Source organism: Semicossyphus pulcher, unplaced genomic scaffold, assembly GCF_022749685.1.
Source record: "Semicossyphus pulcher isolate SPU_LCO1_2020_fin unplaced genomic scaffold, fSemPul1.0.p SCAF_3, whole genome shotgun sequence".
NCBI lineage: Eukaryota > Metazoa > Chordata > Actinopteri > Labriformes > Labridae > Semicossyphus > Semicossyphus pulcher.
Genome location: NW_027211704.1, coordinates 5,602,910 through 5,624,582, shown reverse-complemented (window position 1 = coordinate 5,624,582; position 21,673 = coordinate 5,602,910). Strand labels below are relative to the sequence as shown.

The window sequence follows — 21,673 nt, the reverse complement described above, 5'->3', positions numbered from 1 at the left end:
TACTGATCTTGTAAAATGTTGTTTTCAGCACCATTTTTTTAATTTACCTAACTTCTGTCTAATTTAAAATAAGCTCACTGATAAACCATAAAGAAACACCAAAAAAAGGAAAAGAAGGAAGAAGTCCAACATAAGTTTTAGGTTATTTAGGGTCATTTGATCACAATTTGCAACATGATATTTCAAAATGCATAACCGCAACCTTGTCTGCCGCCCCTCAGTAAACGCACGGAGAATAACAATGATACCACATGTACCGGTAGATAAAGATGAATCCAGCTTAGTGTTAACACAGCCTAACTGTGCAGAAAAATTCAGACAATTAGTTTGTAGTACTGGAAGAGTTTCAGACTTAACACCTGTCAAATAACGGAAATAATAAAAACATGCTACGTAGCCAACATGATGAATAACAGTCAAACTTTGTGTGCTGCGTTTAAGACAACAGTGAATAGGATCACCTTTATAGTGCAAATAATTCTTAGTGGTTGTTTTAAATTCAAGATAGCGGGTCACACAGAGGTTTAGTCAATCAGGTAAGCAGTGGCAATTTTGTGCTTTTTCTAAATGACATTGTCATTTATGGTCGCTCCCTAAAAGTCAATCATTTGAATCTTAAGTCAAAAAAAAACAAACTAGGGCTGCACGACAATATCGGCACGTTATCGGTATCTGCAGATAATGGCTTGAAAATGACATCAGCATCCCTAAGAAACAAACAAAGACAACGGCCATTTTGTCAGTCAAATATATGCACTTTTTTTGCTGCATCATTGTACACAGACGACTGCTGAAGCAACACTATGGCAGTTTAAATACTTTATGAATGGAGTCTAAAAATGACCCTTCAGTGTTTTAAGTTTGAGGTTTTTCCCGGGAGCCTAATGTACCACAGAGGCCTTCTCTTAAATATAAACTGACCCAGAGATAAAAAGCGGTAAAAACACTGAATAAAGCAGATTCACATTTTTTTTTAAATCAGTGTTTCTCTAGCTGAACTGTCCCTTACTTCATCATGTTAAGTTTTATTTCTAAAAACCTCAGGAAATGTTTTATTGTGTGTCTAACAGCTGAAGCTTTTACATGTGTTCTGATAGAGGAGTTTAGTGTTGCACTGAACTGAAAAAAAGAATAGAAACGAAAGCTTCATGTAGAGCAGCTGAATCCGATTTGAAGGATACAGCCATTATTTGGTTCATTATCAATACAAAGCAGCCACTGAGGAATCTAAGCTGATTAAAACAAACCTTAAGAATTATTTGCATTTTTTTTACTTGACCCTGTTTAACACATTTCAAACCATCCCTTACAGACTGAAACGATGGTTTTATGACATCCAAGCACTGCAGTAGTGTTTCTGACCTTGAGAACTGACAGCAGTTTAATAAGTAATACTGAACCGGCTAGAGGCTGAACAGTGTCTGCAGATTCTCCATAGATGTCGCTGGACAATGTGAGGTAGAGGATCACACAAGCAGATTGACAGAAAGACCAACAGAGTAGCCACATGTGGGGCACAGGGTTGGAGGTGGTTGTATTTGTGAGAGGGAGAAAAGACAAAACAACGATCACACTTCGCCGAAGTTGGTGTGGCCCGTCTCCTTGGCGTGCTCTCGGGCTTCCTTCTGTCCGACCAGGCCCATCTGGCACACCATGCAGCGCAGCGCAAAACGGTTAACGTCCGTGAACTGGCGCTTACGACGAGCCTCGTCTGCCAGCTCCAGGGCCAGGGCCAGGATTACGTCATCTGTAGTGGAGAAGATAGTCTGGGGCGGGGCGTCGGAGCCGGGCGTTTCTTTCTGTAGTGGGTCATAGTGGATGCCGTCGTAGATGAGAAGCACGCGTTTGCGGTAGCCGGCGTCCTCCCCGAATCGATCCACCCGGACTGTCTGAGTGTCCACCACACAGATCTCACACTGGTAAAACTTAGACAGGATGGACACCTCGATGGCTCCTCCCCAGGTGTCGTCACGTCTGATCCATGAGCAGTACTCCTCGTTGGTCTTTCCCAGCACTGCTTCCGAGTACGCTGTGGGGTCACTCGACACGATCTGGGCGATGAGGCCTCGCATCTCTGGGGCACTAGTAGGTTCATAGACACCCCCTTCCACCACATAATTCACACTGGTGAAGAGGCAGGAGTTGTCCGCAGGGACAACTCGCCGTGCCAGTACAGGTGAGGCTTCCAGGCGTGGTGGTTTAGTCACAGTGGGATGATCCTGAGGCTTTGGCTTGTTCTTTTCTTCCTCAACAATGAGTGTGTCTCCTGCAGAGGATGACACATCAGTCACACAACACAGTTCAGTCTGGTCAGAGTTTGGTAAATATAGATGGAGAGGAAAACTACTGTATCTATCTTGTTTTTAGCAATCGAGAAGTTTACTTCATGTTTTGCATATTTTGTGTCTAAAAGAACATGCAAATATAAATAGAATTACAATAAATGTAATTAAAGGGTCAGTTTACCTAAGTTCCATTAAAAACTTGTTTGCCAGGTATTGAGATAGAAGTGTAATTTGTATGGGTTCCTCACAGGATTAAATAATTAAGTTAAAAGGATTTGACAGCAACCTTTCTTTACAGAAATAGTGTCACAGTTGCTCTTGGTAGGACCCTATGATTTCTGCACTGTGGAAAACATTGACGGAACAGCAGAATTTAACAATAAATATTCAATCAACTATAAAATATAGAAAGCTGTAGAATTCGCCAACATGTGGATGCAATTTACAACAATGAGTATTATCCCTCACATTATAAATGTTTTAAATCAGCAGCTAAACAAAATGAACGGAAAAAATGCTCAGTTTCGGTTTCAACCACGGGCACACTGCTTCCGTCTTTTGCTTTCTGTGTCTCGGCTGTTTCACCGTGTCTGGGGATCAGATCCTCGGCACTGCACCACACATATACAATCATGTAGTTACTAGGTGATTTGCAACGGTGTAAACTGTTGAGGCGAGACGCTGATAGCTTTAGAACATGAGGCAAGTTTAAAAAATCAGCTTGAAGTGACATCATAGGTTTATAGGCTTTCATAATCAATAGTTTTTTCCAAATGGTTATTTCATTTTAACCCATTACACTGTAGTTGTGTGTATTTGGCTCATATTCTCTGTTGAACGTGTGACAACATACCTGATTTGATTGGGTAGTCCTTGAGGTGAGCGTCTCCATTTCGAAGATCAAGGCTGGATGGTGGGTAACCTACCATAATTTTCTGCACGTCACATGGTATACCAGTCAGCTCCTCTACTTTACTCTTCAGCTCTTGCACACAGGACTGATGAGTCAAACCCTGCATAATGTGGCTCCCATTTTTGGTCTTACAGCGAAGCCGCAACATCCTGCCTGTAAAAAAATGTGGCAACATTTAAGTAACACTTCAAGTATTTGGCATGAACTTTCTCATCCATCAGTTTGCAATAAATCAATTTGTTTCACCAGTAATCAATTCTTCGCTGCTTCCAGACAAACGTCTACTCAGTAAGATGTGCTCTGCTGCCATCAGAGATGTACATTAGCCCAGCATCTTTTGCATTAGTAGTCTTTTAGTGTTCATTGTTCGGGAAGTTTTTAAAGGGAACTGAATAATCATTATTGATCTTTTCTTCAAAACAAATGTCACTATAAAAAACTGGTTAAAACACTGAATAAAACAGTTCCTTGTTTGAAAAGTGTCTCTCTCTTCACATTATACTAGTTAATAAATTAAGTTAAAAGTTAAAACAAACTTGCTACACAAGCAAACTACTTTCTCATTTACAATTTCAGTAGGTGGTTACAGAAAAGTCTGATAATCAGCGACTGAAATTAAACCATGGGCATTGTGTCAGTTTCTCAAATGTCTGTTAATTCATTGTAAAATAATTAAACTTAAGAGTGGCCTTTTATTTGTTTTAAATACAAGAAACTAGTTGTATTTTCCGGTTGATATCTTGATATAATAACCTTTCTAGAGATTATTTTGTGATTTTTTAAAAATTAGATTTTTTTGGCATGGTTTGTTTTGCTATGATTTTTAAACTAGTTATTCATTGTTGATTAAAACAGAATTAAAAAACAGTGGTTAGCCAGCACAGATCCCATGAAGCACCACTTTTAAACAAGAAGTGCCAACACAGACCTGACGTTACAACCATATAGAAGTTAAGTTACCCCACTCTGTAAGGGAATTGACACACCGTTGAGTCACTAAAACATGATTTTATCCTCTAATAAAATGTGTGAGTACTCCTAAATGTTATGCTTGTGATGAGAATACGTTATTCACATCTTGTGGTGGTTATTTAACGTTGGCTCAAAACTTAGCTGCTTTATCATTAGCTTTCATTGGCTAATTAAATTTGTCAGCTAACTTTAATGCAACACTGGATGTAGTATTATGTTATGATACTGCCTTCTAACTGGAGCCAGCATGACAATTGAACTGCTGATGAAGAGCAGCAGAGTGAAACACATGACAGCGACATTGCTTTGTTTAATGTTCTTTGTTCAGTTAACGTTCACGACTTCACTCAACAGAGAAAACAAACAGATAACAGGTTAAGCTAGTGAATCCCTGCCAGGAAAAAAATGTAACATTATGTGAAGCCACTTATCCTTCAACACGACGTATAGTCAGGGCATTGTAGATATTTATCCTGGAAATGTATAAAAAGACACATACTTACTCCGGACTCATAGACAAACGTAAACGGTTGCTTTATCATGTATCATCTGCTAATGTTAGCATGCTAGCCTCACCATTAACTTAGCGTTAACTGGGCACTTTTTCCAACCGTTTCGAATTCTGATGAACTTTTGTAAATTCTGTTAACTGTCATTTAACACATCGATACACGACAGTCCATATAAAGTGCTATAACGAAGAGCGTAGTTTTATTGTTTTCTTACCTGCTGTTGACTGCAGCCCTGCCTCAAACAATAAACAACCAGTGAGTAACTGATGTGTAGAACGTCGCGCTACGGCGGTATGACGACACGACGCTCTCTTTCAGCCATGTACCGTAAATCCCCTAATAGCTACGTACAGGCGAACTACCTTTTTGGTTCTGTACCGAAGTGAGAAAACATAATTAAAAATCACATTGGAACAGACCTTTTCTCAAACTACTGCCGTGTGACTCGCCTCCTCGCCTGAAATAAGACCAGACATAAAATAACAACAGAAGACGGTCGATGCAAGTTCCCGCGCCGCCACGCTTGTAGTTTTTTCTAAGGTGGTTGTAGTTCTTCTGCTCAGTTTATTTTTGTTTAATCACAAACTTTTGTTTTTTGAAAAAAAATATGCCACCCTCTCCATTCAAACATTGATTGATCTTAGTAACAGGGTTAAACAATAAGCTTATTTTCAAATATTCACAGTTTTGCGATGCAGCCTATGTAGACCTAGATAATAAATCCAATTTATTTTATGTGGCAAAAACGCATTAGTTTCCAGTTGTTAATTGGCAATAAATCATTGCTTTTTTGCTTTCAACTGAGTCTTTTTGTCTTAGTTTTTTCCTCTGTTATGGTAATACCGGTATGTGTAAAGTTAGGGCCAATACCTACATATTACCGCAGTCCAATCAGTCTAACTTTATCATAATGTTGCACTTCATTTTATATCTCTTCCAACAACTGAGACCTAATATTTATCAAGCTATGGAGACATTCTATGTTTCATTTAGTTCTTTATTTTTATTTGCTGCATTTGACAATGAACAAATAAATAAAGGTCACAAATTAGAAAATAAGGTGTAACAGATTTGGATCACTCTATTTGGATGATGCCACATGCTGCAGAGACTTGTCCGTCTCCTACATTTCTTAAAAAGTCTTGTCACTTTCAAAATTCATCTTTAATGTCTGCTAAAAAGGCACAAGTAGGCTGTCTGAGCAGAACAACAAGTTATCAGTCAAACATTACAGGTAGTCATAAGTTCAAACTTGTACCACTGTAAACTCCAAAATGATTAAAGGAGAATTTAAGGAATAAAGAAACGAAAGAAAGATAGAAAGAAAATGTTTGGCTAGTATGACAACATGAACACAAAGGTAGAGAAATAGCTTACATACCATCAACTTGTAACGTTTGTGTTGCACAAAAACCTTTTATAGAAGACACAGGCAAGAAGAACAATTCAGTGACAGATGGACATAAAGGATTTTTTGTTGATTGTGACAACAACTTAATACACGAGGGCATTAAATTTGGCCTAATACAAACATTTACAGCTGGTTCACATTTTTCCAGCAGTGTGGTGTTTTTCCCAACATCCAGTAAAACATACAATGCTTCCAAAAATGGCCGAGACTCAAAGTATTATTTCCTTCAGGGTGTAAATCGTACATTCTCTTTAATGAAAACCAAACCAATAACATAACACATTACAGATGATGGCTTATTGGATAAAAATCACAGCTATACATTGTTTGTATTGTAGATGACTGGACTTAATACGTGATATAAAAATATTTGTACAGCTTCTACTGCGTAACATGTTGTATTGCAATAATTGTTTTAAATCATATTAATGCAGAAACGTGTTACATTCTGAGCAGACAGAGGAGCTAGATCTAATAGTGTGGTTAAAGTTCAGTAAGGCATTTGTACTATTGAAGATTATGATAAGTTGCCAGTTCTGAAACACAGTTTGATCTTTTTGTTGGTTGATTGCAGACATGCAGTAGAGTTTATGACACTATTGATAAGGCTTCCAGTTCACAGCCTCAGCATGCAGAGTACAGTTAGACGGAGTGTTTGAGATAGATTTGACCAGTTATTGACCTCATTTGCAAAAGATATTGCTCTTTGATTTCTTCCCGACCATAATTTCCAAGAATTTCCATCTTTCGATTCAGAAACATTCTGCCCACATTGTGCTGCGAGGAAAAGATGCTTTCATCGTCACTCAGAAGCGGTCACAGCCACTAGTTTCTTCGGGGCTGTCAAAGTCGATTCCTTCGCACAGGGACTCCTTCAAGAGAAAAAGAAAATGTCACTGACATTCACAACTTAATGCCTCACGGCAGCAAATCCTATCGGAGGAAACTAATAGCCTCCCTGCAGACCCAGGAGTCTTAAATTCCTGTTTGAGAAATTAGGTCATCATGTGGCGTGTGGGAAAACAGGAGTCTTCTTTAGTACATATGTTATGCATATTTAATCACATTTTTAATCACTTCATGTGGTGCAATAACAAGTAAATAAATACCTTTAGATGTCTGATTTCTTTAAAGAACAGTATATGCATTATTTTATCACTTTTAATATAGGCAGGTGTCTAATAAATACTTCATCATAATCGTAAACTATCCAATCAGTGTCTGATTTTGATAAGGCCACAGACATGAAGGAAACTTTCACTCTAGTTTAAGTGCAAAGGTGATGGAAGGTTAGAGAAACCCAGCGAGTAAAACCCATAAAAACTACACCACTGTGACAACATATAGACATGGGGTTACGGTGACATGAGATGAAGTATGGGAAAGAAAATGAAGGGCTGGCTACACAAACACGAGTCTCCGAAATACTCACAGACAACCGCTTCCTATCCGAGGCTGTAAGACAGGTTGGAGAGAGAGTGGAAGAAGAGAGAGAGGTAGACATGTGGAGAAGGGCTGAAGCAACAGACCCCAAAAGACAAGGCCAACAAATACACAACATGTACATTTGTGAATATGCATTTTAATTTTCAACATGTTTTATGTTTATTTTCTCCAATTGTGCTCAAATTTGTTTGTTCTTTTAAATGGAATCAACACTAAAGATTGATGATGTTATTCATGACTGATAATTGTGTTTGTGTGTCTTTTGTATGCCATAAAGGGCAACTTAATAGGAGCTTTTCTCTTCAAAAATTAGGCATGCTTTTCTGCATATTCAAGCAGGAGACAGCCCAGAGGAGGAGCAAAGTCATGCAAGACAAACATCGGACTTATAAAACAGACAGAAACATTAACAGAATAAAGCAAACACCCAAAACATGCCCTGAGAGAGACAGAAAGAGAGATGGACTCTACGTACAGTAAGTGATTTTAACACAGACACTAAATCATCGAGAGGGTCCAAAACGGTGACGAAGGAATGTCAAACACAGGGGAACAACTGTAATGGGAGGTGATTGATTCACACTTAGCGGTGACTGATTTAAAGGGGGAGCCTGTAACTCTGACACTAACTTGGCTTTGCCGTTCCTCTGGCATCAGAGCCGATGGGGTGGGGGCGAGCGGGAGCCAGGGCTGGTTGCCCGCGCTGTAGAGCCTGGGCCGCTTGACCTGGTCGTGACTGGACAAGGGGGTGTAACTATTCCGCCGGTGTATGAGAGCAGAGTCCCTCGGGATTTTACCCTGGTAGGAGATGAAATACCGCAAGTGTTAAGGGAAAAGTTAAGGGAACATAAAACAGCCGGGGGGGGACAGCTGACCAGACACAGACACGCAGATTAGTCTTTCCCTCTGCATGGATCCACAAGTACGACAACTTAAGCTGGTCTTAGTGACAGAAACTCAACCACGTCATTCCACCACAACACACAGGGCTGCACAACTAATCAAATTATTAAATGGCCAAGTTAATATGTCTACCACATTGAGATATGACAACTTACTGACATCGTTTGCGGCGGGGCAACTTTGTTGTCTTAGCTACATTCTTGTACACAGAGCAGTAGCAGGAGCAACAGCATGTCAAGCTGCTCGCCACGCAACAAAAAAACGGACAGCGTGAGGCAGGGCAGTGCTATTCCAGTCTGTTGGCTGCTCTGACGCTTTCTGCTTAGGTGGTGATTGTAGTCTGCTTAACCACTTTCGAACCAGACATTGGTAATGTTAGATTGCAACCTGCCATTCTGCCTTCTGACATGCAGCGGTGAGCAGAGATGTTAAAAAATGTAATAAGAGCAGGAAGCATGAAGCTGCACAGCAAGAGGCAGGGCAGCAGGACTACAGTCTGTAGGCTGCTCTGAAACTTTCTGCTCAGGTGATGACTGTCAGTGAAGTCAGCAAAAACACTTTGAATCATATAGTGGTAACGTTACACTACAACCTGCTCTGCTGCCACCTGAGATGCAGTGGTGCGCTGGGATTTTACAACTGAAAATGAGCAGGATATGGGACTATAGGAACAATAGACTGGCCCATTTAATTAATGATGTTACAAAAGCAAAGTGGCTTCATGGTCAGCGACTGTCAACCATCGGCGATGGATATATACAATGTTGGATGTCCATACGACAACGCGGGTAACATTTCTAATCTGGATGTAAAAGTATGTTGGAGTAATCCCCTGCTTGCTTTCAGACAGACTTCTCTCTTCACTTTGTGATGTCACAAAGGGGAGGAACTGTATATTCGGGCCTCTTCCTGACACCCAGCATAACTTCCTGCCCCTGACACAAGGACACGCCCACCCAGCAGCTCAGTCTGACTCTGCTCGTGAAGTTGGTTAAGAATGTAAAGGACCAGCACTCCAGATATTCATTTCAAATCAAGAAAGTGAAGTTTACTGTTTGCCGACAACTCTGTGACACGGCCACAGGGTAGGAGGCGTGCCTCAAACACTGAGATCTGCCCTTCGACAGGCTTCGGAGAGCTGGCCAATCAGAAGAAAGTGGGCTTGTAGGGGCGGGGTTTCTTTAAGAGACAGAGCTGACTGAGTCGTTTCAGGCAGAGGTTGTTTGAGGGCCTGCACAGAGCACCAGTGTGAGAACGATGATGAGTGTTTTTAACTGTAAATTATGCTAAGCTACTCCACAGGTATCGCAGAGTGAAAAATGAAGCTTGAAATTAGCATAATACCTGCCCTTTAAGAGTTTGCCTGGCCTACTTATCTTTGTTTTACAGACTTTTACAAATTTTACACCATCATGATGACATTGTGATGCAAAAATGCTCATTCCAACTAGTCTTGAATCATTCTGTGATGGAAATATCTGTCAAAATAACTGCAAAATGTTGACAAATCATGCTGCCCTACCAAAACAACGTCACATTAAGAAACTGTACCAGTACTAAACTGCTTCACAGAACAGACAGATGAACAGCTGCTTAAATCCAGATGGTAAACCTGGTGAAAAAGAGCCGAGAGTATTTTTTCAAAGGATGCAACCAGAGCATTCGTGATGATCCAATCAGCCAAGCAAGGTAGCATTATCAGCCGCTGCCTCCATCCAGGTGAAATATTACCAAATTAAGACTGACATTCATTAGCTCACAGCTCAAGCCAGACTGAATAAAACAGTTTAAAGATAAAGGAGACAATGACAGCACAGGGATAACAGAAAGGAAGCAAAGCCTCTCAACCCGGGGATGCAGACACAACAAACAAGACAGAGAGCCTGTTAGACTCTGGATAAGATGCTGAGATTCCCTGATAAGTATTGAATCATTTGTGTGTTCAGAAAACATTTAACAAAGCTGAATGCACATTTATGCAACAATGTGATTCTTCAGCTGGATTCAGAGCGACTTACAAGAGGCCGGTCTCGATGTGTGTTTACTGCCTCCACATTAAGATAAAACATTTCCACTTTACAACCTAGAAGATAATAGACAGAGTACATTTAAATAAAACATGCACACTATAAGATTCAGTCTCATGATGTGCACTAAGAGCTTTGTCTGAGGTAAACCTACCGTATGCAACCGGGGTTAGCTTCAGGACTGTGTGCAGCGGACATTTCATGTATGGTAGATCCTCTACGGGATGAAAAGGAGACACATCATCATATTATCTGCTGCTGTAATATCTAATATATATATGCTGTATGTCTGTGTGCATTTGTGTTTATCTGACCTGCACTCTTGTCCAGGAAGTAAGCTAGCAGACAGCGCATCACAGCCTGATGACAGATGACCAGCACGTTGCCCTGTCGCTCTAACTCCATGATGACCGGCTCCAGGCGCTGAACAAGGTCTTGGTAGGACTGGAGAAAGAGAAGAGAAGAGAGATGTTTAACCTCACTGCAGGAGGCCACGTCCAAATAGGTTTGGAGTCATGTATATGTTTGTAATCGCAGCAGGTAAGATTTTTCAATAAATACGGAAAGGAAGAAATAATTTAGAGATTTTTCAAAGCAGAACTACAATTATTCCCACATTTTCATACATCAGTGTTCCCACAGAATGACAGTGTAAGGTGGTCGATCAGACGGAGTGCGTTTTGCAGGCTGTAACACACGAGCCGCACTGTTGTTTACTGTGGTTAAGGCAATCATTAGCTGTCATTAACCTAACCGTTATTTTGTAAACTGACAGATCTGTTCCCATTTATCTTGGCTAGCTAAAATATTTAACTTTGTGTTCAGTAGATTAGTTAGATCTGCATTAAAAAGTGGACAGGCGGAGGGCACTTGCTCTGGCTTTGATGGAGGGTGAGAGGCTGTTCCCAAATACATGTAACACAGGAAAACAGAGATCCGTGTGAGGCCCGCCTCTCCATTCATCCAATTGGACAATGACAAAAAAAATGGCAATGACTCAAGGTGCTTAGAGCGTTTCTCCAAAAACGCAAGGTACACAGAGCGGAAAAACGCGAGGCGCTCAGCAACGCAAAAGCAGTGCGCAAAAAGCCGCCCCCAGCTGCTAAAACGTGCTCTGTCTGATCGGGACCTAACTGTGGCTTGGTCAGGGAGAATATTTGTTACCTAAAAATATCTGAAAGAATACATAAGCCTTAATCCAAGTAAGCATTCTTCCATCTCTATGCAGAGGCATAAAAAGCACAGGTGTTACTAATACAATCAAGGGTGGCTTTGTTTTATTCTAGTGTCCCAGGAAGATGTAGCAAGAAGCCAGCACGCACAATACCAGGACTCTAAAACCAAAGCAGGAATGCACCTGTCATCCTTTTGAATCATTTCACTTCTGCTTTTCCTACTTTAGCATGTCAAAACTTCTTGAATAGAAAACATTTATTAAGGTGAATTCAGTTCTTTAAAGTGGTAATCTCGAAGATCTCAGCATTGTTCTCTTTGACAGCACCTTTGACGGCTCCGGTTGTAACTCTTGATTTTCCTCTCTGACGGTCGCTTTCCTTTTCAGACTGTTTGCTTCATCTGAGCGTCGAGTTTGCTTCTATTTCTTTGGATTTTCACTTATTGTTGAAGTTGTATCTGTAGTCAGTGATCTTTTCTTTGTTAGTTCAGCCATAGTAGATTACTGTTTACTCGCAACACTTGCAGAGAGCGGAAAAGCAGCTGCTTAGCTCCGCCTACCCTCTCTGGCAGACCAACCACTGCTGGCTGATGGAAAACGCGTCACTAACTGGGCGCCACTTGTCATTTTTTCCCAGTCCATAATACTGCAAATGCAAAGGCTTTCATCAGTGGGCTCTGTCACCATTGTGTTACTTCATTCGGCGATAGACAGTGACATTTATTTAAATGAAAATCTTCGAGCTCATCACTTTAAAACAAATGTAACTGTTGCATGTCAGGTCACCTCTCCTCCTGGATAGCGATAGTGATACTTGTCCTGGTCCCTCAAAGCGAACTCCTCTGGGAATGTGTTCTGGATCATCTCGTAGGTCATCTCCTCACACACACCCTGGATAGAAATAATGGATAATTATTTTACTCTCAAAGGCAGAGGTTATGTTTCTCCTCGCTAATCTAAAGTGCCTCAGAAAACCCCCAAAAATAAAGCTTTGTCCGTCTGATCCATAGCTGCATGAATCTGGAATAAACTGAAAAATGTGCGAGGTTTGACAACAGGGTACTGACAGCATCGATCTCGTTGAGTATCTTCCACTGCTCATAGGGGACCGCGAGCTCCTCGGCTGTCTGGATGGTTCTCCTCAGCTGGCTCGTCCAAACCTTCAGATCTGACAGTTTGTGCTCCTCTATGAAATCTCTCAGGGCATGAGCGAACTAGGACGTGTGAGAAAAAGAGACGGAGAGAGGTTTCCAATCATCTTTCTGCTCATCACCTATCTATCTAAAATGGGAAGTTGAGATTATGAAATGTGATAAAGGTCATGACTTATCCCACCGAGCCTGAGCCCTCCCTGAGAGAGGCGTGTAATTGGGTTTTCAGATGACACCGGCTCTGCAGTTCATAAAATGAGGACTGTGAAAGAGACCTTAGTCAGTCGTACCTGTTTCCCTCGAGGAGACAGCTCAGAATCTCCCCCGATCCGCCCTTCGACGTTGTGGTTGCTCTCTCCGTGCCGACACAGGTAGATGGAGTGCGAGTGCACGTGGATGTTCATGAGGTAGTAGACGATCTTACTCTGGATGTAGTCCTGCACCCGGTTCACCAGAAAACGCCGGCCCACGTTCATCACCTTGATGAAAGAGAGGTCCCTAGAGAACCAAAGAATCACTCAGCTGAATCAAAAGGTTGTTTACTGCCACCCTCTAGTGGTAATTTAAGGAACTGCGACTGTATTTCCACAAAATAATACACAACATTCAGCTATTTTGTTGCTTGGTTAAAGGTAACTTTCGGTTTACAGGAATAATCTAGTAATATTTTAATCAATTAAGAAGTTAGATTTGATGATTTCTTACTTGTCGTAATCATCAGGATCTAACGGCTGGTATGTAACCTTGTAGCACTCGATTCGTTTGAGGAAGTCGTCCATCACCCTCTCTCTGTGTCTCTCAGGGTAGTCCGGACTGGACACTTTCACTTCCTGTCACAGGTAGACATTCAGACGATGTGAAGCACGGTACATAGTGTGTATATTAATAGATTACAGGTTTGACCCAGACAGGAAGTCACAGCTGGTGACATGAGATCATACCAGGATATTAGCAGCGATGACCTCTGGGTCGTCACACACCGACTCCACAAAGAACACCTGTTGGAAAAAGAGCAGAGGGTCAACGTTTCATAAAAGCTTCCGGAAGCTTTCCGTGGAATCGACACCATGGCACATTAAGATCCAGTTTCCTCCTCAGAGATTAAAGATGGAGGTTTAACGCTTCCTACCAAAGTGGATTGTGTTATAAAACTTTTAAACCTGCATTGTTTACATCCATATATGCCACGTGGAATTCTGGAAAACTCTGGGGAACAGCAAGGAAATAGCAGCAGGAAACTTTTGAATTCATCAAAACAAAATCTACAGGGCAGCTTTAGCGGTATTTCTAAATTAATGCATATGATACGCCAGAGGACTTAAAAGGACTCCTCACGTTTCAAGACATTTCAGTCACACATTCAAACTAGATATCTTGCAGGGTCACTATTCAAAGGACTACAAACAGATGCAGAGCTTCCCTTGTGTGTGCAGTGGATGCAGGATTTATCAATAACAGTTCCTGGGTTAGCACTAAGAGCAGCTAGCGTGCGGGGCATTATCTTCTTCCCAACTTCAAACTCTCAAGCGCTGACACCGTGACGGCAAGAGAATGTTCAACTACTGAGTCAGTTAGGACACTGTGACAGCAGCCCTTGCAGCCTGTTTGTTGCTGGAGCAAGAGAACTTGATTGATGAAAATTCTTTGAACATTTTCCGCTCCCTAAGGTCAAATGTGCTACATTTACTATCTATCCCACGCACAAACCTTAAGACCCGTGGTAATAAAGCTTTTCGGGCCATAGCACCTAAACTTGAGAATGCTCTGCCCACATCCTTGCAGACTGCTGAATCTGTTGATATCTTCAAACATCAGTTAAATACATACCTGTTAGACAGGCATCTGATTAATTAACCTATTGTTAATGTACGGTGTATTTTATTGTTTTAAAAATGTGCACTCTTTCTTTTGCCTTTCACCTTTCATGTTCTGTATGTTATGTCACTGTAAAGCTTGTGTCTGCATCTCTACTGTGAAAAGCACTATATAAATACATTTTACTTACTTTACTTATTTGCATGATAGAAGAACCTAGGATAATATCAAACGTTTAATTTTCTCGGCACATCAAGACAAGAAGACTGACTTAAGAGAGCTCTGGCTGAGTTTTACAACCACATTACACTAAATAATCAAGATGGCAGCGTACCCTAAATCTAGCAAAACACTATCATTTACTTATTTTATCCTGACATTGGAAACATGTCTGTGACAGTGAAACTGCTTGTAAAATCGAGCACAAGGCAACGCTAAACTGACAATGATGAGTCCTTTTTCTGAGAGCTAAATTACGGTCTAAACCTACAAACAATGCAAAAGTCATTAACTAATCTTTATCCAGTTTTGACATTACATAAAACAGAAAGTTATGTCTTAAAAGCTGCTTTCTCTTGCAAATTTAAAACATAATATTCACTTTTTTCCATCGTACCTTGAATGCATTCTCCTTCACGAAACTCAGAATGAGGTCTCTGCGTTCTCTTGTTGTGTTTGTTGCATCAAACACCTAAAATAAGAAAAAACACACAAGGTAAGAAGTACACAGATAAATATTTGGCATGTCTGTGTGGGTGTGTAATGGTAAAACGTTTGTAGGACAGTTAAGGATTAAGTTGTTCTAATGCCAGATGTGTCTCTGTCCTGGATATTTTTAAGCTTTTGGAAATTAGCCAACATGGCAGACAGACACAGACGGACTCACCGCGATCTGACCTCCCTCCCTGGTCAAGTAGGCCTTCACATCCGTCAGAGCCACCAGAGCACACTGCCTGCATGGGAGAGAGAAATATGGAAACAGCATCAGTATGATCTCATTCAGTTAAACCCAATCACTGAAAAAGATGAATGTCTTATTTGTGGAGTTTTTCATGTAGTCTGGGTTAAAAGTTTAAAACGGCGCCTGCAGCTCATCACAAACCCTCTCATTCCTCTTCATGTCTAAGCTCTGGTGCTCCAGTTTGCAAAGATTTCTCCATGCTGGTTAACAGTGGGAGGTCTGGGCTTAATCCATGCAAATAAAATGCATCTTCTTGCTGAACGATTCAGCAGAAACAAACCACTACTTACTTACTATAATTGATATTAAATATCAGAGCCACGCACACTGCACGTAGGACCCTGCATCTTTCTTGCATTTGACTCAGAGGGAAGGAATCCTGCAATAAAAAGTATAAAGGGGTTGGGCTGTGTGCTGCAATCTGCAGAGGATCCTGCAGTGACTCTTTGTACAGTCAGACCATGACACCTTCCAAAACTGAATCACCACGTCCCTCTCCTGTAGTTTAGTTTCATCAGTCCTGCGTGAGGGACCATAATCTACCATAAAAGTGGATAATGAAGCTGTATTGTGCCGAGATTATAACAAAAACAAGTGAATGGCAAAGGCTATTGGCAGATGTTCAGGAAAATGTAGATGGTTGATGTTCAGATGATCTCTAACAGTCTTGATACGCTCGTCATCCCAGCATTCAAATAAGTTTTAGAAAGGGGCTGCAGGTTGTCTCCAGTCTTTATGCTAAGCTAAGCTAACAGGTTGCTGGCATTATCATTATATTTAGAGGACAGAGCATCGACTGTATATAAAAAGTGGATGTAGCATCTTAGTTTCAAATGTGAATTCAATGTGAAAGAATCTTAAACCTGCATTCTTTCTGATGACCACCAGGGGGCGACACCACCGGTTGTAAAAACACATTTTAAGGTTTACTAGAAAGTAATCTCTATTTACAGATTCTACATAGTTGAATCTGTAGGCAGGGACGTGGATTTCTGGGAAGGTAAGTGTTCTGGTTTCCGTTTGAACTACGCTTGTAGTCCGAGTAATATTGACCAATCACGTATCAGCAGGCTGCAGCGTATGCAAGAAAAAGAGTCTGTGAGAAGAGCAAAAGCAGACGGAACATAATCCGCCGTAATGACATCCCGGCTCCCATCAGTACCTATCTGATGATGATTTAGCTTCTTATTTTGTCTATAAACAGACATCTGCATGCTCACTGCTAACAATCTGTTCTAGATCTAAAATGTAACTTGAGATGAATTCCCTTGTCGCTGTGTCACGAAAGCCGTTCAGCGTTCAGATTTCCTGTAATGCATCAGATCGATCCGACCTCCGTTCAACAAACGAGCATTTTAAAAGTTTTCTTCTCCTCTTGAGGACAGAGCTGACAAAGCTTGAATTTTTACTTCCTACAAATCTGCATCATGATGTTGAAATCTCGGCAAAGGTGAGACCCGTTAATAACAAGTCAATCACAAGAGAACGGTTTCGCTTTCTGTAACAACGCAGCACGCGGAAAAGGAAGTCTTCACAGGAAGCCGATTATCGCTCACCGCCCGGCACGTTCACCAGTGTCCCCGGAAGCTACATCGTCTCACACTATAGCCGATGAGATCCAAGACTGACTAGAATTTAGAGGATAAAGCAGGATGTCTTTTAAGGCGGGGCTACCTGTGATTGACAAGTGGTTACTATAATGACCTGTCAGTCACAATCAAGGCATGCAGTCTGTAATCATCTATTTCTTATACACACTCTATAGGACAGACATGACAGTATCAATCTGCTCATCTAGTTCTCGGCAAGAAAGCAAGTAGTCTTATTTCCCAAAATGTCGGAGTATTACTTTAATTACATGGAAGAAATTAGATTTGGGACAATCTAATGCTTTTTTGTTTAGAAAATCCCACCCATTTATTTTAACTCCATCCAGCTGATACCTCAAACTCTCAGGATTTACTCACAGCTGCAGCCTGATCCAGGTTTGATTCCCATGCAACAGCCAGGAGCGCTTGTGTGAGCTTCAGAGTGACAGCGGCAGCTTGTTTAATATCTGGGTCACATTTCAGCACGGGGATTCTGTCAAGAGCCCGTCACATTTTCACGATAGGCGAGGAGCGCAAAAACCCATTTAAATCACTGCAACTGAGATAAGAGCGTGAGGGGAGAGACTGATTTATTCTTTATTAGCTTATATGGAGAAAACTGCAGAGATTAACAGCTGATTTAAATACTAACTAGAAACCCCAAGAACATAGCAGGGGTTTTGTTAAATAGTCTCTTTGTACTCGTTAACTAAAGATTAGTGCCAGTTTAAGGTGGTATGAACGCCGCTCTGATCTGGCTGAGCATCGACTGTTGGCCCTAAAACAGCTTAGTCACTGATGCTGCAGGGGAAGCTGCAGAATATAAAACAGCCTTATGTTGACTGAGGGAAACATTACGCTCAGACAGTAGAGATGCTTCAGCTCCCCTTAATGTAATATAATGATAGATAATATGTGCATGGCCTCTGTAATGACTCCGTAAGAGCAAGTGGAACTCACTTCCTTATTTTCATGGCCTCCTCATTGTCGTGTCGGAAGAAATCGTAGGACTTATAAGCTCTGACGGCCTCTCTGCGGTACACGCCCAGGTTAAACACTGCAACAAGAACAAAGGACGTTAATAGAAACCTCCGCCCTTCCTGTGTTCAGTACGCAATTACAACTTTTACAACTCAACTTATGATAAATTTAGTCTCCTATTCTGAGATGCTCTTACATACAGTACATACATTATTATTTATATGTCATGTGGGGTAAGGGTGGCTGCTAACATCAGTACAATGAATGTTTAAAGGCCCCCTCCAGTGAAAATCCAGTGTTTGACCTTGTAAACATCTCCATGTGGTGTTCTTCATGTGCTACAAGACATATCAGGGACAACATCAGCAGTCACCTCCACGGCTGGGCCTGTCTGCTTTTAAACTGCAGTGTACCAAGGACAGGCTGAACAACACGTTTTCAGATTGGCAGGTTTGAGACGTCCCAAACCTAAGGAGCCAATCCCGTTAATGGACGGGGTGACGCTATGCATATCATTATGTGCAACCTATGGCAACCACTTCAGAGATGTGCAAGCCAGCTGTCATCGTAATTTACTACTGACTACTAACGTTAACGTTACTACTACACATTACTACATTTCAAGCTAGCTAAGTTTTAACAAGTTGCCACTAAACGATGGCAGAGACTTGTTTTGTTTTTCGGCTGTAATTTTATGAAAGGAGAAACGTGGCACAAAGTGGGTGGGGACTCTGCAGAGTCATGAATTTTTAATCAGGGAGAAGGAGGAGATGCCTTGGGAGGATTTTTACAAGGTAATTAAACGTATTTTGCAGAAAAAAACATGTGACTAAATTTATTGTTTCAAGCAGAACATTTTATATGTCTTAAACATGACTGGAGCTGGACTTTCGAAAGTATTTTAAAGTAAAGACATAGACCGTTTCACTTGTAACTTCCGTCCTTGAAATCTTACACCCTAATTTGATGTCTTTCTCAATCTGCAGGTTAAAGTTGTGTTGTGCCAAACAATAAATTGTCATCCTGATGGCAATACACTTGTTTTAATGTCCTTTAGATAAAATCAGATTTTAGACAATGATTCAACATTTCTAAATAATTCTTATCGCCTTTTAAATAATCTTTTTATAGTCTTTATTGCTTTTATTCCTTTATTTATCTCTTTATTTGTATTGCTTTAACTGCCTTTCAAGATCTGTCTGTTTTATTATCTTTATTCCTTTTATTTGCATTTATTCTTGTTGACCTTTTGTGTGTATATTTTCTAGACCTGTCTCTGTTTGGCCTCACTGTTGAATGTCTGTTGTGTATTCTTTAATCGTTTTGTCTGACAAAGCACTTCTGTTTTTAAAGGTGCTATATAAATAAAGTTATAATTATTATCATTAAAACTTATAGAATTTTAAATTATATTATAAAAGTGCTGAAGTTTAAACCGCTAAATACTACAGTACAGTCTGCACAACATAACAGACCACAATATGCTGTACTTTTAAACTAAATATGGCACCCATACCATAAGTTTATAAGTTGAACTGTAACTTGGAATATGTAGTAAACGTCTGAAATTTAGGGAGGATAAATTAAAAGTCACTCATACATGTAATCTTCTACCTTTAGTCGGGACTCCGATCCAGTTAAGGTAACGTGTGAGTTTCTTTGACATGTACGTCTTCCCTCTCGCAGGCAGGCCGATCATCACGATCACTGTTGGAGAGTTCGTCATGTAGGAAGCCCAGGCTGCACAGGAGACAGGTATATGAATAAGGTATGAATAAACAAGTGTATACTTCATTATATTTACTGTTTACTTTGTGTTGAGTTTTGCAGTTGGGATTTTTTTTATAGGTTTACTGTTTCTTATTCAATTGTTATTCTTGTTCTTGTTTGGTTATTTACCTACTCTTATTTTATTTACACGTAGAAATAAAAATATTAATCAATCAAACAATGTCTGGCCTTCCAATATAAATCTACGGTGGCCCTTAAGGTGAAAACACATACAAAAACACTTTTTTGGTGTGTTTTGTTTGCTAAAATGTTGTTTTGTTTTGTAAAATGTTGTCTGGCGACTCTGAAAATGTTTTATCTTCTGAGAAACGTTGTGTTATCTGAAATGTCTTTGTTTATTGACCTTCAGGGCCACCGTATTAATCACCTCATCGCCACTATGTTGGCATCATCGTAGGATGATATAAGTAGGCCGTGTTAACGCAGGACAAAAATAAATGTCTCTTTGGACACAAATATCATCAGTGGACAAGATCTGAGGAAATTAAAAGAAGCAGCGACATCCTCAGAGAGACAAACAGCAGAAACCACAGAAGGTGTTACAAACTCTTTTGCCTGCAGACATTCAGTTTCTAATTGTTGTCTTTTGCAGGTTGGAGCCTAATGAAAGGCGCTGCCAACTCCCAAAGAGGTGATTAAGAACAAGTTGTGATTTAAAACCAGACTTAACAGTGCAGGATCTTATGTTACAGGTGCACCTGGAGCTTCCTATTAAAGCAGCCGAGCATGAAGAATGCGGTCAGATCTAATTCTAATGGGGGAACTTTAGTGATTGCTTACAGCATTTCTTCTCATTCATTCTCAGGTCTGTTTTCTTGGCTTCTGCAGAGTTTGCAGAGCCGTTGTCGATCTGAGTGCTTGACATGTTGGAGTTAAAATCAGCTCCCTCTTTTACTCAGAAGAACATCGTCAATGCTGGTCTGAAACAGAGGAGTCACAAACACATCATGTACTATTTTCATTCATCTCTGATGGAACAGAATCCTGCAAACACATCTTACTTCGCTTTTTCTAAAACATGCTATTGATTTAGCTTTATGTGTCCCTGGATACATGCAAGGATGCAACCAGAGGACTAAAGGATGAAGAGAAAAGACGCTGCCACATCATCTGTTTAGGAAAAAAATCCGCTTGGATAGAAACACCATATTTACTAAGCCGCATCTGAACAAGGCAAGCAATGATTTCCTCTCTAACCGGGGTGACTGAGTTCATGCGACACTGAAAATTTAAACATAATCCGCCGAATACAAGACGCGTTTCTAACAGAATCATCATTCTTTTTTTTTCTTTTTTTTTACCTGGCTGATAAATTATGATGAAAAGCAGCAGGAAAGGCCACGACAGAAGCCGTCACACACCGAGGATCACACGGTGTGCCAGACCGAGAGTCTGCGTCCGCCGCTGCGGCCGGAGGAGCCAGTCTGGTCGGCCTGTCCTTGGTGCTGGTGCCTCCTCGGCCGGCTGGTGTCCTTCCAAGCTGGAGGTGTGCGTCTACGTCATAACATTTTTACTACCGTAACGCTTGTAATAGATCTATGGTTGTATGGGTTGTATACATAAACGATACAGTCATTAATTGTATATGTCAAAGAGAATTCAAAAGCACAATAAAAATTTATAATAATACATTCAAAAAAAGGAAATTAAAAAAATAGAACAAAAAGACGAAACAAAAAAACCCGAAAAATTTAAAGTAAAAGTAAAATAAAATTAAGGAAAAAACAAAAATTATGGGACAA

General features: G+C 40.6%; 2 protein-coding genes across 3 annotated transcripts; both read right to left on the bottom strand.

Annotated features, from left to right (window-relative positions):
* Positions 1–1,405: 1,405 nt before the first annotated feature.
* yod1 (YOD1 deubiquitinase) lies at positions 1,406–4,919 on the bottom strand. The gene is made up of 3 exons (XM_069678441.1): positions 4,897–4,919; positions 3,139–3,351; positions 1,406–2,266 (listed from the first exon to the last, which is right to left on the bottom strand). The coding sequence occupies exons 2-3, from the start codon at positions 3,344–3,346 to the stop codon at positions 1,569–1,571; spliced, it is 906 nt and encodes a 301-aa protein (XP_069534542.1). The 5' UTR covers positions 3,347–3,351; positions 4,897–4,919; the 3' UTR covers positions 1,406–1,568.
* Positions 4,920–5,697: 778 nt separating this feature from the next.
* pfkfb2b (6-phosphofructo-2-kinase/fructose-2,6-biphosphatase 2b) lies at positions 5,698–21,399 on the bottom strand. 2 transcript variants are annotated; one of them, XM_069677566.1, is made up of 16 exons: positions 21,233–21,399; positions 20,712–20,851; positions 19,755–19,880; positions 18,120–18,216; positions 15,496–15,562; positions 15,226–15,300; positions 13,736–13,792; positions 13,500–13,624; positions 13,085–13,292; positions 12,711–12,857; positions 12,430–12,534; positions 10,784–10,913; positions 10,624–10,686; positions 10,461–10,525; positions 8,170–8,337; positions 5,698–6,965 (listed from the first exon to the last, which is right to left on the bottom strand). In XM_069677566.1, exons 2-16 carry the CDS (start codon positions 20,794–20,796, stop codon positions 6,900–6,902), a joined length of 1,584 nt encoding a protein of 527 aa, XP_069533667.1. In that variant the 5' UTR covers positions 20,797–20,851; positions 21,233–21,399; the 3' UTR covers positions 5,698–6,899. The 2 variants fall into 2 exon arrangements, with proteins under 2 accessions (XP_069533667.1, XP_069533668.1); XM_069677567.1 differs by lacking the exon at positions 21,233–21,399 and adding an exon at positions 7,526–7,548 and having other exon boundaries at positions 20,712–20,826.
* Positions 21,400–21,673: the final 274 nt, after the last annotated feature.